The 17,377-nt window shown below is 44.2% G+C and overlaps 1 protein-coding gene across 2 annotated transcripts in view; it reads left to right on the top strand.

Moving 5' to 3' along the window:
- Window positions 1-16,600, top strand: part of EMB1270 (Pentatricopeptide repeat (PPR) superfamily protein) — a 33,993-nt gene extending 17,393 nt beyond the window's left edge. The window contains exons 3-6 of one of the 2 annotated variants that reach the window (XM_087371996.1): window positions 14,905-14,995; window positions 15,143-15,903; window positions 16,089-16,207; window positions 16,290-16,600. In XM_087371996.1, the coding sequence (XP_087228122.1) occupies window positions 14,905-14,995; window positions 15,143-15,658 (607 nt within the window). In that variant the 3' untranslated portion in view covers window positions 15,659-15,903; window positions 16,089-16,207; window positions 16,290-16,600. Of the gene's footprint in view, window positions 1-14,904; window positions 14,996-15,142; window positions 15,904-16,008; window positions 16,208-16,289 lie in introns of both variants that reach the window. The other variant, XM_087371997.1, reaches the window with a different exon arrangement.
- The last annotated feature ends 777 nt before the right edge of the window (window positions 16,601-17,377 follow it).

The following is a 17,377-nucleotide window of genomic DNA, read 5'->3' as shown; positions in this document are numbered from 1 at the left end:
GGATCTGAGACCCGAACCTTAGGTGACACTCCGGCCTGTTGAGAAGGCAGCAAAAAAGCAACTTCATCTTCTAGGAAAAGAGTCTGACTCGCCTTCATGGCAGCCCAAGTGATGCCAATTCTTGAATTTTCTGCAGGGCTCTGTCCATTCATGGAGGTACCCGTCCATGTAGGAGGTGGAAGGGCTCTTCTAGTGTAGACTATTTTTCTGGGAGTTTGCCAAGCTTCACTAGAATTTTTTTCCTTGGCTTTAGAAAGAGATGAAGGTGGCATTGAACCACTACAAATAATATTGGGAATGACCTTGGCTTTCCTTTCTCTTGAACTACAGGAACTGATTTTTTATTTTTATTTTTATCCTCAGAGGCCCCAGGGGCATCCTTGTTTCACACTGTGGGAGGCATCACATCCATACAAAAGCAGGGGCATTGCAAGGCCATGTGCCCAATTTTTTTGCATTCATAGCATGCACATGCAAAGAGACTGTTACGCTCAAGTCGAGGTAACATGACCTCGGAAGGGTCAGTTGGCATTTTCTTTAAAGGATCAATGCTTGTATTATATTTGTTTGGGCTTCATGTAAATGATCAGAAAGGAATAAAGGTCAAGGTCCTTGGTGAGGGTGACATGGCACTAGACTAGGTGGATCTAAGGCTAAGGGACCTTAATGCATTAAATGTGCCTAGGGGCAGATGAATTCAAATATATCCCAAGAGAGGGGTAAATGATGCATTAAGGAAGGACCCTAAATTGAGGACATGTGGCATACTAGATCCATCTAGGGAGTTTGGGGCTTGTTGGAATTAAGCAAGGAGAAAGCTTTCACGAAATGGAATTATCTAACGATTTCAGCAGAGAAGCTTGCAACCAACGAGGTTGGCTGGGAGGATAGACTAAGTGCCTTCGCCCGTGATTCAACATAAAACTAGAAGCAACGAGAGTGGGATGTGTCATTTGGTATCAGAGCGCAGAGTATAGTGCAAGCGCTCTGGGACTGACGGGATGTTTGACGCATCGAAGGACCAGCTGTGCAATACTGTGGGAAACGCTGTCGTAGGAGTTGGAAATCTGGCTCTTGAGAATTGCGTTACGTATTAGGAGCAGTGCACGACCAAAGGGGCTGTGTGATTACAGAATTAGCTATCGCAGGTGATGGCGCAGCTGTGGGGTCATGGACGTCATCGCAGCTACCGCAGGTGATGGCGCAGCTGTGGGGTCGCGGATGTCATCGCAGTACTAGTCACAACACTAGCTGTCGTAGGACGACGGGTTCACGTAAGCTGGTGACGAATTAGGAGACGGACGACGGGTTCACGTAAGCTGGTGACGATGATACAGTTAAACTGCAGGTTCATACTTGGTATCACGCAAAGGATTTCAGGTGGTTACCTTCAGGACTTCGGGATATCGCAGGGAGGGACTAGCTGTCAAGACGGAACTACAAGAGCCTAGGAGTATAGGCTAGTTTGGTAATTAATTTTATTGTGATTCCGTTCGTCAACCTGCAACTATTTTAGGGACAGGGAAACTGATCTAGACATTTGCGTTCAGAGGAGATCCTTTAACGTTTTTGATGTTGGTAACTCAAAGATGAGCGTCTCGTTGGATGTTTCATTTGGTTAACACCAAAGGCTGGAGCGTAACAGAGGTTGTGGGTCAGTTACTCTGCAAGGGTCTGATGTTATGACCGTACAGCATGTTCGTGATCACAAGGCAGGTCATAAATGCGTGTGGGAGTGGCTTACGGGAACTAGTTGACCTCTTCATGCAGCAAAGATATAACCAGGGAGCTTTCTATGCCTTCTAAGTTTGTTTGCTTCCGTGTTTGAGTTAATTTGGGTTGCAGGAGTTTCCCTAGTATAGGGAAAAGTGGTTTTAGTTACTGTGTGATATATATTTGGTCAACTGTGAAATTGGAGGTTGGACTTTCAATTTGTAATTACAGTTGCAAGCGGTGTTTTATTTATTAAAAAAAAAAAAACACACACACACACAATCCCATTGACCTAAATGGAAGTAGAAGAAGAAGCTTCTAGGATGGATCTCGTAGAGTCGGGAGTCCGGCCGACCCCGCAGGTGTCACACCCAGCAGGTCATACACTATCTGGCAGAATTGAAATGTTAGAGGATGCCTTGCAACAGATTTCAGCGCAGCAGTTACAAACAAATGTAGGGCAGTTTGAGCTCAGGAAAATGGTGCATAGTATGTTAAGACAGGCAATCTCCAAATGTAGAGGCCAGGGCCAAACAAATGGCCAGAAAGGCCAAAACTGGCAAATCTCCAAGCACAGGAACCAGGGCCAAACAAATGGCCAAAAAGGCCATAACTGGCCAACCAGAACTGGCCGACCAGATCTGGCCGACCAGAACTGGCCGACCAGATCTGGCCGACCAGAACTGGTCGACCAGATGGGTCAGGCCTATAAAAGGCAGTAGCCCCCTGGCTACTCACTCACCTCTTGGTGGAACAGGCTGCTGCACACCTGCGCTCCAGCATTTCTGCCGCCTCTGCCTCCTCTACCTCCACTCCTGCATCCTCTCCAGCATCCTCTGCCTCCACTCCTGCTTCCGCTCCAGCATCTCTGCCTCCTCTGCCTCAGCTCCAGCATCTTTTCCTCCTCTGCTTCAGCTCCAGCATCTCTGCCTCCTTTGTCTCCGCTTCATCATCCTCTCCTGCTGCTGCTCCAGATCAGCATCGACTTATTTCTCTACTGCTGTATTATTTCCTCCAGATCTGCAGCAAACCTTTGCTCTTCTGGCGATAGGTTATAGGTTGCTGACCCAAATCTGGTTCAGTTCCAGCTAATGGAGCTAGTGCAGAGCCCACTTCAGTTGGCTGTTCTGGAGGACTGCTGTTTGCTCCCTCCACAGCTTCTTTCTCAGATATCTCTTATCTTGTATTGAGTTCCTTTGGTGATATATATTTCTTCTTCAGCTATCATTAGTCTTCAGTGTTGTTTTATTTGTCTCCAAGTACTTTCTTTATATGGTATCAGAGCAAGGTGTGCCTATCGACACCTGAGCCTTGACCTGGAAAGTTTGGAAGATAGATCATCAACTGAAGATGTCTTCTCCTTCTTCCCCGAAGCGATCTCAGCCTGAATCGACCTCTATTCAACCACCACCCTCGTCATATGTCGAGAGAGTCTGCAAGGATCAAAGGTGATGAAAACCTCTCCAAACTCTTTAAAGAATTTGCTGAATTTCAGAAATGGAAGGAACTTGAAGCAGGTACCCACACACCCCGTACTTCTTCTTCTCCACGTTTTTCTCCGATACGTCAACAAGGACCTCTATTCAACTCGGAAGAAGCAGAGCAACATTTCAAGTTCGGTGCCGACGAAGAACAAGTATACCCTGACGAAAGAGGACAGGCTGGCATGAGGACAATGGATTATTCGACAATGCCTATCCCACAAGAATCAGTGCAGGGTATGTTGCCCTATTCCCTTGGTGCAACTCCCTCTGTTATGCAAGGCATAGGAACGAGTAATCAGGAGGACACAGATCCATACATGCATGTGAACACTCGTAGACGAGAAAGGAGAAATGCGTCAGACAATGAGTTTGCTTTCAGTTCTCATTCTTCCTTCCCTCCCATCCCTCTCATATCTTCCGCTGCCATCTTTCCTCCAGTGGCTTCTCATTCTATGTCTTCTCCCATGCCAATGGGCTCCTATAGTTTATTTCCCTCTATCTCTCCCGCTGCCCCTTTTTCCCCTCTCATGTCGTATCCCGCCTCTCATGTTTATCCCTCCCCCTCAGGGCCTTCTCCAAATCCTTTTGTTTCTCCGGTGGTGCCGCCTCTCCCTCCTTCTCACTCCGCTCTTGTTCTGAGTCCTCTCACGCATCCACCGGTTGCTTCTCCCTATCAATCCCTTTCTTCCTCTAACCCTGTCTCTGCAACAGCCAAACATGCTTTTACTGATATGACTCGTTGTAACGGGTCTAATTATACCACTTGGTCAAATCTCATGCGCCATATGCTTGATTCTCAAGACCTATGGAAACTCGTTCAAGGTACTGAACCGCAACCTGATCCTCATGTTTATCCTTATCAGGTAGTTCGCTCGTGGCGACATCGTAATGCCACAGCCATTGTCGAAATCATGCAAGGTCTATTGCCTGAATTTCACTCTCAATTACAGCATTTTGACCTTGCCTCTGAGCGATGGGCACAACTCACTGACCGCTATGCGGCCCGAGATCGTACTCGTCGCATCAATCTTGACCATGATCTCCAGCAATTCCAGATCACTGCTAATGATGATCTTAAGGTCAAACTGGCAGACTATTGGCGGTTAATTGTTGAATTTGCCACAACTGGTGACTGGTCCTCCCAAATCCGAGGATGACCAAGTTACTTTCTTCTTGAACAAACTCCCGCCCAAGTATTTTAGTTCTATGCAGCAAATCATTTTTCAACCCTCCCTTCCTACTTTTTATGAGTTCGATTGTCAACTCTTGCGTTATGCTCGTCTCTACTCTCAGGTCCACAAAAAACATAGTGTTCCTGCTTCAGAGGGGGCTCTTCTCTCCGGGATTAAAAAAGATCAACTCAGCTCCGGGAAGCCCTCTCCCACTCCTGACTCCAATAACTCCTCTGGTATTAGCACAACCTTCCCAAAAAGAACCGGTTTTGTCAGCATTGCCAAAAAGTTGGGCATGTTGATGACGAATGTCGCTCCAAAGCCAAAGGCATTCTCCCACAGCCCCCCACCACGACTCCTCTATCACCTCGTTGGTGCCCTAGGAGTGATCCTCCTCCACCTAATGCTGGCCCTTGGAGACCACAGGGCCATGTCACTAATCATTTCACCCCATCCCCTCCCTTCATCACTCCCAAAGGCTTGTCTGACTGGTCCACTGGAGATTCTCTAGACTTCAATTCTCAAGCCTTGATCCATATCACCGAGCTTGACTCCTCTCCATCCATATCTAGATGAGCTTTTCATACTCTTCCATGTGGCCCTAAAGCCCCTTGGATTATGGATAGTGGAGCCACTCATCATATGACCCCTCATCGTGATCTCTTCATTTCTCGCCAACCGGCAACATGGGGAGTCCGTTGTGGCAATAACTCAGTTGCTCCTATTCGTGGCGTTGGTTCAATCACATTTGATACCGACAAAGGCCCCAATCTTGCTCAGTTGGATCAAGTGTTTTATGTCCCCCAATTAGGGGTCAATCTTCTTTCCGTCCATCAACTTTGCCTTCTTGGCCGCGCGGTACTATTTACAAAGATGCATGTTGAAATCATAGATGAGACATCGGGACTCCTTTTAGCTCGGGGCGAAGCCCAACCTCATGGTCTGTACCTCATGACACAATTTCTTGCGACTCCTTCCAATACCGGCTCTGAGTTTCATCGGCTTCATGGTCTTGCTATCCTGAAAGATCCAACTGACACAGAACGATTGTGGCATTATCGTCTGGGACATTTGTCCTATGACTCTTTAGATGAAATGTCTCGGGATCATTTGGTTGACGGTCTACCTCAATTTTCGCGAGCCAAAGATATTTGCCGTCCATGCCAATTAGGCAAACAAAGCCGAACTCCTTTTCCTTCTCATTCCACTTCTCGAGCCAGTGAGATATTGCGTCTAATCCACCTTGATATTAGTGGCAAATCTCCTGTTCCTTCATTGAATGGCTCACAATATTTCTTCTTAATTGTGGATGATTACTCTCGATATCAATGGGTGTTCTTCATGAAAGAGAAATCTGACACTTTTTCCTTCTTTGCTACTTGGGCTCGATTGGTCATGAATCAAACGGGGAAGCCTATTGGGATTGCTCGTAGTGATAATGGTGGTGAATTCATTTCCCATGGATTCACTCACTTCCTTCACGAGCATGGTATCCAACGCCATCTTACATCTCCCAATTCGCCCTCCCAAAATGCTCGTGTCAAAAGGAGACAACGCACAGTCATGAAAATGGCACGCTCCATGCTTTTTGCAGCCGAGTTGCCCGAATGTCTCTGGCCAGAAGCTGTGAACACTTCTGTCTATCTCCTTAATCGTTGCCCTACTAAGCCCATCCCAAACATGATGCCTTTTGAGGCTTTCTAGGGCTACCGATCCTCTATTTCTCATATCCGCATCTTTGGATGCTGCGCGTACACTCATGCTCCCAATGATACTCGCGGTAAACTAGAACCTCGTGCTGAACTTCTGCTTCTTGTTGGCTACTCAGCGGAAGCCAAAGCTTATCGCTTATTTGATCCTCGCACAAACAAAGTTTTGGTTCGCCGTGATGTGGTCTTCGATGAAAGAGATGTTCTAAAAAATTCCTCTATTCTCCCTGCTGATGACGCATCTACTCCCGTTCCCCCCGAAACCTCTTTCTCTCCCCCCAAAACTTCTTTCTCTCCACCCATTGCTTCTCCCGTTTCTCGATCCTCTTCTCACAACCCGCTGCCACGTTGGTATTGACAAACTATGAAGGATTCCGGGATTGTTCTCTTAGAACTTCCTCCTCCCGGTCCTCGACGCTCTACCTGAACAGCTTCTTCCACTACCACTGTCTCCATTTTTACCACAACCTATATCGTACATTTTGAACCTGCCACTTGGCAGGAGGCAGTTCAACATCCTGAGTGGCATCGTGCCATGGAACAGGAGCTTGAGAGCATTGATCGCAATGAGACTTGGATTTTGGTTGATAGACCCAGTCACAAAAAGGTCATAGGAACAAAGTGGATCTTCCGAACAAAACTCAAAGCAGATGTAACACTAGACGAGTACAAAGCTTGCTTAGTAGTGCAAGGATTTCGCCAAAAACATGGTATCGATTATGAGGAAACCTTTGTCCCTACTGCTCGATTAACATCCTTTCACCTTCTCCTTGCCCTAGCCGCTCATCACAGCTGCTCTATCTATCAGATGGATGTCAAGAGTGCCTTTCTCAATGGCTACCTCGATGAGGAAGTCTATGTGGCTCCCCCACCAGGTTTTTCTCCTCCTGGCCATGAAAATAAGGTATTCCGTCCCCACAAAGCTCTTTATGGGCTTAAACAAGCACCTCGGTCCTGGTTCCACCGAATAGACACCTTCCTCAAAACTAATGGGTTTCATTCCACTCCTTTTGATCCGAATTTATATATACATCAATCTTCAGAGGGGGTCTGCTTTATCTTACTTTACGTGGATGATCTTTTGCTTTTGGACTCTACCACCACCACACTTCAATTCATTAAAACACAACTCAACACCACATTCGAGATGACCGATCTCGGTCTTCTCTCCTATTTCTTGGGCATGGAAGTTGTCCAGCATTCTGGTGGTATCTTTGTTTCTCAACAGAAATATGCTCTTCAACTCCTTGATCAGATAATCCCCCACGAGCCTAAGCCAGCTGCCACTCCCTTGGATCCCACAGTCAAGCTCTCAAAGGACTTGGAGTCTCCTCCCTTTGATGAACATCTCTATCGTCAGGTTGTTGGCAAGCTGCTTTGGCTCATTCACACTCGTCCGGATCTTTCTTACTCAGTTTCTATTCTCAGTTAGTACTTTAATGAACCCAAGCATACTCATTGGCATGCATGTATTCGTATCTTGTGGTTCATACGTGGTACTTACTCTTATGGTTTACATTTCAGACCAGGACTAACACTACAGGGATACATTGATTCCGACTGGGCTGGCGACTCGGACAATCGCCATTCTCATGGCGGCTACATTTTCTCGTTCGGCTCGACACCTGTTTCTTGGTCCAGCCGTAAACAAGAAACTGTTGCTGGATCTTCTACTGAGGCTGAATACCGGGCCTTGTATGATTGTACCACAGAGGCCATATATCTCCGGCAGTTTCTGGCAGAGCTACACTTTCCTTGTACTGAACCAACGGTCCTCTACGTCGACAACAAAAGTGCTCTCTCTCTCTCTCGCCGGCAATCCCATTTTCTCCAACCGCACCAAACATGTTGGCGTACACTTTCATTTTACTCGCGAGCAAGTGGAATTGGGTACTATTCGATTGATATATGTTCCAGCTGCCGATAATCATGCTGACATTCTTACCAAGCCAGTTAACCGACCTATTCTTGAGCATCTTAGCCCACGGCTTGGGATTGGTGCACCGCCTCCTTCTCCTTAGCAGTGTTTGTATACTAGTGCTTAAGGAAGTGAACAAATCCCCTACAAGGGCACTCCTTAAGCACCTCTCTTTCTGTACTTTATGATTGTACCATCACTACTGGGCATTTAGCGAAGATGAAAACCTACTTTGTAGGCATCTCCATCTAAATGAAAACCCTCTTTTAAAATTAAAATTAAAATTAAAAAAAAAAAGGGTTGATGAAGAAGATAGATCACCCTTGGAACCATTTTTTGATTACCCTTGGAACCATTCTACCTTGGACATTGAGAGGGGGTGTTAAGACAGGCAATCTCCAAATGCAGAGTCCAGGGCCAAACAAATGGCCAGAAAGGCCAAAACTGGCAAATCTCCAAACACAGGAACCAGGGCCAAACAAATGGCAAAAAAGGCCAGAACTGGCCGACCTGACCGACCAGAACTGGCCGACTAGATGGGTCAGGCCTATAAAAGGCAGTAGCCCCCTGGCTATTCACTCACCTCTTGTTGGAACAGGCTGCTGCACACCTGCGCTCCAGCATTTCTGCCGCCTCTGCCTCCACTCCTGCATCCTCTCCAGCATCCTCTGCCTCCACTCTTGCTTCCGCTCCAGCATCTCTGTCTCCTCTGCCTCAGCTCCAGCATCTCTGCCTCCTGCTTCAGCTCCAGCATCTCCGCCTCGTCTGTCTCCGCTTCATCATCCTCTCCTGCTGCTGCTCTAGATCAGCATCGACTTATTTCTCTACTGTTGTATTATTTCCTCCAGATCTGCAACAAACCTTTGCTCTTTTGGCGATAGGTTATAGGTTGCTGACCCAGATCTGGTTCAGTTCTAGCTAGTGGAGCTAGTGCAGAGCCCACTTCAGTTGGCTGTTCTGGAGGACTGCTGTTTGCTCCTTCCCTAGTTCCTTTCTCAGATATCTCTTATCTTGTATTGAGTTCCTTTGGTGATATATATTTCTTCTTCGGCTATTATTAGTCTTCAGTGTTGTTTTATTTGTCTCCAAGTACTTTCTTTATATAGTATGTCTGCCAGACCATCTCGTGAGAAGAAAGGTAAATCTCCGGTGGAACCGGAGTCCAGTGTTCGTACGGTCGAGCCTAGGAGGACTAAGGTGCCTAATATTGCGAATTATAGGCCAGAAAAGTATTCTGGTCGAATGTTTGACCGTAGTTCCGACATCATTGAGACCTGGTTACACAAATGGGACGAGGCATTCGCCATTTGTGAAATCAGAAATGATATGAAAAAAATCCGCAAGGCCACCCATATGTTTAATGAGGCAGCGGATAGGTGGTGGATAAAACAAGAGAAAGATGGATTAGCATCCACTACTTGGGAGGGGTTTAAAAAGGAATTTAGAAAACACTTCGTACCTCTTGAGGAAGCATCCCGAGCTTGGGATCTGTATCGAAACCTTCGTCAGAGAAATTTATCAGTGGCGGAATACACTGATAAGTTCAGAGAAAGTGTAATGAAGGTTGATGAACCCCTACCTCAATCAATCCAAGTAAAAGATTTTATCTTTGGATTGAATAATCGGATAAAGATGAAAGTTCGGGCTAAGTATGTGAACACGCTAGATGAAGCAATTGCCATAGCCCTGAACTATGAGGATGCAAAAGGGAACAGACCAAGTGGGTTTGTGCAGGTTGGGACTCAGTATGGGTACCCGAAGAAAACTGGGTTTAAGAAGAAATGGATTAGCAAAGGGAGTGCCTCTCAGCCTAGTGGTCAAGCCAAGCAGGCAAAACCAGTTGAGACTCCTAAATCAAGTACCACCATTGGAATGAAAAGAAAAGTAACACCAATGGCAGCCTGGGCTTGGTCGAAGTCTTCTTTGAACCCTGAGCAAAGGAAAAAAGCGAGGAGAGAAGGCTTGTGTTTTGGATGCCTTCAGCCTCATCAGTGGAAAGATTGTCCACGAAACAAGGATCGTCGGATAGCTGAGATGGTGGTCTCAGAATGCGACGGGAAAATGGAGGGAAGTCCCAGAGCAGAACAGATGCAGATTCAGCTAGCGGGATCTTCTCAAAGGTCAATACCTTTTTTGTTATGTGTGTCTGTTGCTAAGTTAGTAACTAGTGCACCTGATAATATCCTGTCAAAGCCTGCAGCAACGGGGTATACAGCCTTTAATGATACGGAGTTAATTAAGATGAAAGGGCAAGTAGCTAATCATCAGGTCATTGTGTTGTTTGACTCAGCGTCAACGCACAATGTAATTAACTCCAAGCTCGTAAAGAGGCTGAAACTAAAGACTAGCCCATCTGACTATGCATATACAGTTAGGATGGCAGACGGAAGTTCAATTAAAGTATGGGACCAAAGGGTTACTCAGTTGGAGCTTCAAATTCAAGACTATGCTGAGAAGCTTGATTTTGAAATGACTAAGCTTGCTCATGCAGACATAGCCCTAGGTAAGGCTTGGCATTCTAGGAAGAATCCAGCCATAGATTGGAAAAAGCACATTTATCAATTCAAGATGAATGATGTGCTGTATGTCTTGCGAGGTGAAAAGGATATACCTCAAGGACCGTTGGTTTCCGTGATGGAAATTCGAAAAGCTCAAGAAGAGTTTTTGTTTCTTTGTACAGCATCGGTAGAGCCGGTTGATGATTCTTCGGTTAGCACTGATGTTGTCCAAAATGGAGAGATGGCCAAGCTGGCTGATCAAATAACAGAGGAGTTCTCTGATTGTTTTAGGGATGAGCTACCTTATGGGTTACCTCCAGAGCGGAATGTTCAACATAAGATTGAACTAATCCCGGGGGCAGAACCTGTAAATAGACCTCCCTATAGGTTGAGTTTTACTGAAGAGGCGGAAGTGCGAAGACAACTGGAAGAATACCTCAAGTTGGGGCAGATTCAACCAAGTTTCTCACCTTTTGCTTCGCCAGTGATATTAAAGAAGAAGAAAGATGATACTTTTCGTCTTTGTATAGATTACAGAGCATTGAATAATATCACTATTAAGCACAGGTATTCGATGGCTCGGATCGATGATTTGCTAGATGCATTACATGGGGCCGTAATTTTCAGTAAGATAGGTCTTAAATGTGGCTACCATCAGATCCGTATTAGAGTCGAGGATGTGCATAAAACCGCTTTTAGAAGCAGGTTTGGACATTATGAGTTTTTGGTAATGCTCTTTGGACTTACCAATGCTCCAGCTACATTCGTCATGCTTATGAACGATTTACTACGTCCGTATATCAGAAAGTTTGTAGTACACTTTATTGACGATATTTTGGTATTCAATAAAAGTATTACTGAGCATCACGAACACTTAAGAATAGTGTTCAGTACTTTGAGGAAAGCCAATCTTTATGTAAATAAAAAGAAAACTATATTGTGTATGGTAAGACTTGAATATTTAGGGTTCATAATTACTCCTGAGGGAGTAGAAATGGATCCAAAGAAAGTGGCTGCGATACTGGCTTGGCCAATCCCACAGAGTCTGACCGCTTTGCGATCATTCTTGGGATTTGTCCAATTTTATCGAAGGCATATTAAGGGATATTCCGAAATAGTATCGCCATTGACTGATCTGACCTCAGATAAAGTATCTTTTATATGGGGACAGAATCAACAGGAAAGTTTTAACACCATAAAACAAGCTGTGGTCTCAGGACCGGTGTTAAAAATAGTTGATCCCCATAAACCGTTTTCTTGAAACCGATGCAAGTGGCATTGCGGTAAGAGCAGTTCTCCTCCAAGAGGGAAGACTAGTAGCCTTTGAAAGCAAGAAGCTTTCTCCCGCTCAACGAAATTGGCCAACTCATGAATTAGAGTTGTATGCTATTGTCCATGCTTTGAAAACATGGAGACATTATTTGTATGGATCAGAGTTTTATGTGGATGTTGATCATGATATTGTGAAACATTTTTGTAAACAACCTGACTTGAGAGGCCGCCAAGCTAGGTGGGCAGAACTCATGGTACCGAAGAGGGAAGGATAATAAAGTTGCTGATGCATTGTCACGCATTATGCATAATATGAGTTTCACGGTATTAGAGAGTGCTCTAATGATCGAGATAAGAGAAACTCAAAAGGTGGACGAGTTCGTCTAGAGCCTTTGGCCTAAGGCTCAGGTGTTCAAACCCGGGGAAAAGGATGACCTGGCACCTAGAAAAGGCCAAACTTATGCAAGATATGCCATAAGGGATGGTATGCTGAAAAGAAATGGCAAGGTAGTAGTGCCTAATGAGAATGATCTCAGGCAGAGAGTCATTCAACAATGCCATGATAGCCCATGTGCGGGACATCTAGGAGTCGAGAAGACATATGATCTTGTGAAGCGAGATTTCTTTTGGCCAAAGATAAAAAAGCATATTCATGAATATGTGACGTTGTTTTTCGTGTCAGGTAAGTAAGGCAGAGCGGGTGAAGCCACCCAGACTTTTACAGCCCCTGGAGATACCACTAGGTAAGTGGGAGAGCATTTCCATGGACTTTATTGTAGGTCTGCCTACGACACAAGGTGGATATGATTCTGTCCTTGTGGTGGTTGATCGTCTTATCAAGATGGCTCACTTCATTCCAACTAGAGAGTCTGTTAGTGCCCCGCAAGTGGCGGATTTGTTTATTAGACATATATTTCGTTTGCATGGATTACCCAAATCCATAGTGTCAGATAGAGATGTCAAATTTACCGGTCATTTTTGGACTGCGGTATTTGAGACACTAAGGACTGAGTTGGGAATGAGTAGTGGGGATCATCCAGAAACTGATGGTCAGACGGAAAGAATCAACCAAATTTTAGAGGATATGCTTAGAGCATATGTGTCATTGAGGCAACATACATGGAACAAGTGGTTGCCATTGTTAGAGTTTGCCTACAATGATAGAAAACATTCCTCTACAGGGTTCAGTTTGTTTGAGCTGAACTATGGTTATAGGCCAGCGAATCCAACTATAGTTAGAATACCTCAGAAAGTGCCTAGTGCCGCGAACTTTGTGGTTCAGATGCGGGAGATGCTAGCACTTGCGAGAGCTAACATCCGCCAAGTTATGGATAGAGCTAAGGCGTATGCAGATGAAAACCGATCCGCTAGAGAATTTAAGGAAGGAGAAAAAGTTTTTCTCAGAGTTCCTTCGCACTCTAAGTCTTTGACTGCAGGAGAGTGTGCTAAATTATCACCTCGATATTGTGGGCCATGGTTAATTCTAAAAAGAATAGGCAAGGTAGCCTATAAATTAGAATTGCCACAGGGTTGTAAGGTGTACCCAGTGTTTCATGTTTCTCGTTTAAAGAAATTTTTGTATACAGGTGACTCACTAATCGAGGGTGTTGTTTTGTTTCAGGAGATAGAGGATAATGCAAGACGCAAACCAACAAGAATCCTGGACCGAGGAACAATGCAAGTGCGCAATCGGAAGATACCCACGGTGTTGGTTGCATGGCATGGTTTACCTCTATCAGAAGCTACGTGGGAATCCGTATACCAGTTACGGAGAGTGTTCCCAGACTTTATCATCGAGGACGTTGATGCTGAAGAGGGAAGGAATGTTACGCTCAAGTCGAGGTAACATGACCTCGGAAGGGTCAGTCGGCATTTTCCTTTAAAGGATCAATGTTTGTATTATATTTGTTTGGGCTTCATGTAAATGATCTAAAAGGAATAAAGGTCAAGGTCCTTGGTGAGGGTGACATGGCACTAGACTAGGTGGATCTAAGGCTAAGGGACCTTAATGCATTAAATGTGCCTAGGGGCAGATGAATTCAAAGATATCCCAAGAGAGGGGTAAATGATGCATTAAGGACGGACCCTAAATTGAGGACATGTGGCATACTAGATCCATCTAGGGAGTTTGGGGCTTGTTGGAATTAAGCAAGCAGAAAGCTTTCACGAAATGGAATTATCTAACGATTTCAGCAGAGAAGCTTGCAACCAACGAGGTTGGCTGGGAGGATAGACTAAGTGCCTTCGGCCGTGATTCAACGTTAAACTAGAAGCAACGAGATTGGGATGTGTCAGAGACCCTATTTCAGCTTATAGAAATCAATTCCCATGGCAGCATTATTGACTGTCACAGAATAATATTTTGAAGTAGGGACATCTGTGTGAAATAAAATGCAAAAGCTGTTGGAGTTCCCTTTTGGTCTGGGTGGGCGCACCATCTCACCCAATGATGCTGCAATTTTTGGCAAAAGCTTCGCTAGGCACTGAAGGAAGTAAACAATGCTGTGTAATCACGAGTGGGAGACCAAGGCAAAATGTGCACAGCATTCTTAGCATATTCTGTTACGGGATCCACTATTTCATCAACCTCAACCATGATGCCCACAGTGGGGGCAGGATCCTTCCATTCTGTTCTAGTGTCTTCAAAGCCTTCATGCATCACTTCAAATACCACTTGGAACCATAATTCACTGCTGCGACCTCTTCTCGCTGCAGGGAGTTGGCTGTCGCAAGCAAGCTTTCTACTGTTTTGACGTGGAATCCATATGTAGCGGAGTAGTGAATGCATAGTTGTATTTTCTCTGACAAGGAGGGCTGACCTGATAAAGACTTTACTCCAAGAAAGGTGGTTTTTAATTTTATCATTAGTATTCTGTTGACTCGATTGAAAGTACATTGACAAGACATCATAGTGTAACATATAAGTTTCCTCATGTCTGCAACACCATCGTAGTTTTAATGGTTGAAACATGGATAGATTTAGATCTTGCATATGTGACCAGTGAAAATATGGCTTGTGTGCTTGCCCTGTCATTTTATGTTGCTAGTATATAATACATATGAACTTAGCTGCATCTTGTTTCCATTCTTCTTTGAATCCATTCAAGATATTAATTGGAGGACTGGAAGATCATACAGAGTGCAGGTTAAGGAATGGCGTGCAGATTTTAGGCGTTTGTCAGCTGGAGCTGCACTTGTTGCACTGACACTATGGCTTGATCAGATGCAGGTATGCTTTCTTTGCATTAATTTGGGAAATTCAGTAGCCTTATGGGCTAAGCATGACGAAAAATTGTTCTTCCTGTTTCCTTCACGTATTTTCCTGCCACCTATGATAACAACTCATAATGATATTGCCATGAACCTGGATTCGCAGGATGCTTCACTTCAAGGATTTCCCGAATCATCCAAGTCTGTAACACTTGTCACAGGCTGCAGTCGAAGTACTAACAATGAGAGTTCTATTGCACAAACTATAAAAGTTCACCTTTGGGCAATGGGCTCTCCATTTATCCACTCAAAACTACGGACAGGTGTCCTTATTGCAAAAGGGCACTCTTTGCGCATGTGGCTCAAAGATTCTCCTCATTGTGCAGATTTGGGGCTTAAGAACTTCTCTGTGCTTCCTGAATTTAATTCAATGCAAGTTTTTGGTGGGGCTTTCATGCAGACAGAGTTGATACCTGCATTAAAGCAGATAGAAGAGAGCATGGGAGAAATAAGGCCTAAGAAGTTCCGCAGGCTGATAAATCTGCCTGCGGAAAGGCGCAAAGATGTGATATGTGCAGATCTTGAGGGCAAACGAGAGATGCTGGAAAAAGGCAAGGTCAGGTCGAGATACAGTAGGACGAAAATTACAGCTAAGAGGAGAATACACATACAGACAACTTGACATATTGTCCAGTTGAAAACAGTCTAAAATCATCAGCAGAAATGGCCGACTTATTGAGCTAAAACAAACTTGCCTCTATCTCAATCCTGCATTCCCCATGTTTAAGTTACATATGTGAGCTAAGGAAGGAGCGGAAGGGAATTTCAAAGGCTGGGATGTGGATGTCCTTGAAAGATGCACTCGCACTTTTGTTGCCCAGATCCAGTTGTGCAAGGATGGTGGCTACAGATTTTACAAAAATGAAGGTAACTCTTTTCTGAGACAGTGAAGTGTCTGTAATTCAGATTTTGAAATATGATGTAGCTTTTTGACTCTCATCAGGATTGGAATCTGGATGCTGCTTGTGGTAGGTAATAATGAAATCTACTGGAAAGAAAATGTCTACAGTTGGGAGTGCTGAATGCGAAACAAATGTATCATTTGTGTGCAGGTATGTTCATGAAGCTGCAAAGGATGAGTCTTGATAGTCAATATGAAGAGTAGGATTATAAAGCTATAAGAGAAAAGCATCCCCATACATAACTTAAAAGTTTCTCTGATATCAATACGGTAAGGCTAGAAGCACCCAAATATCTCTCACTGCTGATTCAACATCTTCTGCTTCACCTCATTTTTTGAAGTTGTACTGCAGGATGCTTTGTAGGATGGGTACATGTAAAAATAAGCTGTGGCGGCAGGGAGGTGTCCAGCAAGAGCTGCAATTTATGAGTTGACAGCTTCTATCAAGGTGTTTCAGATGAGCATCTTAATTATAGTCTTGTAAGCCAATTGCTAGTCTTGCAGGTTGCAGGTTCTATGCATAATAATAAAATTCTTATCTTTTGGGTTTGAAACTTTGGCAACTCTCTTTCTTTCCAAAGCAAGTGATTATTGGGACATCCTCAAGCCCAAAGGAAAACTTAGCCAGTCTACCAACTACAGTGGAACAATCCGCCTGAGTTTCTAATCCACCTATTTTTAAGTAGAATATTTTCTTGAATCAATCGTCCTATCTTATGTATGGACTGCCTTGGTCTCTGCATAAACCATTGTGACTCTTTGTTTAAAGAAATCTGAATTTGTACGATTGGATATATTCTAGTCTTACAATGTGTGTGTGTGTGTGTGTGAAATTTTAGTAATAGCATGATTCATGTTATCAAAGGCATACTACAAGAGCTGCTATGTTTTTGATCTCAAACTTTTGTCCTCCACATGATACTCAAGTCTTGCAAACTACACTAGATTTCCATTTAACATCTTTGTGTTGTAACCTCCTCTTGGCATGATGACTCCTTTTCAGCATAAAAAAATTTCTGGATAATGCAAGGTTTCACCTAAAATACCACCATTTCCAAGCTTAGAGGTGCATACCTTGAGAAAGATGGGTAATAGATGATAAACCCCACTACGAAATTGGTCCTAGGGCTCCTACAGGGGTACTTGCAAACACATAATTGATACGTCCTGCATTATAAGGATAATTTATATCCTCAGGCTCTTCATCCTTTGTTTGTTGTTTGTGATATTCTTTCTTTGACATAGGATCATCAGATTACAGTGTATATGCGTATCAAGTCTATTCTCTCCTGAGTCTTTATATTGGTATAATATTCCCCCTTTACTTCTTGGTTAAGCGGTGATATTTAAAGAAAACATGCAAATAGGCTCATGTTTGTCTACTTTCATGTGGATCAAGGGAATATGTCCCCCCTTAGAAAGAAAAAATGGAAAATCATG

This window comes from Dipteris shenzhenensis, chromosome 33, assembly GCF_047967505.1.
Source record: "Dipteris shenzhenensis isolate YYH24624 ecotype China chromosome 33, Dip_SZ_1.0, whole genome shotgun sequence".
Lineage (NCBI taxonomy): Eukaryota > Viridiplantae > Streptophyta > Polypodiopsida > Gleicheniales > Dipteridaceae > Dipteris > Dipteris shenzhenensis.
This window is presented reverse-complemented; position numbering and strand designations above follow the sequence as displayed.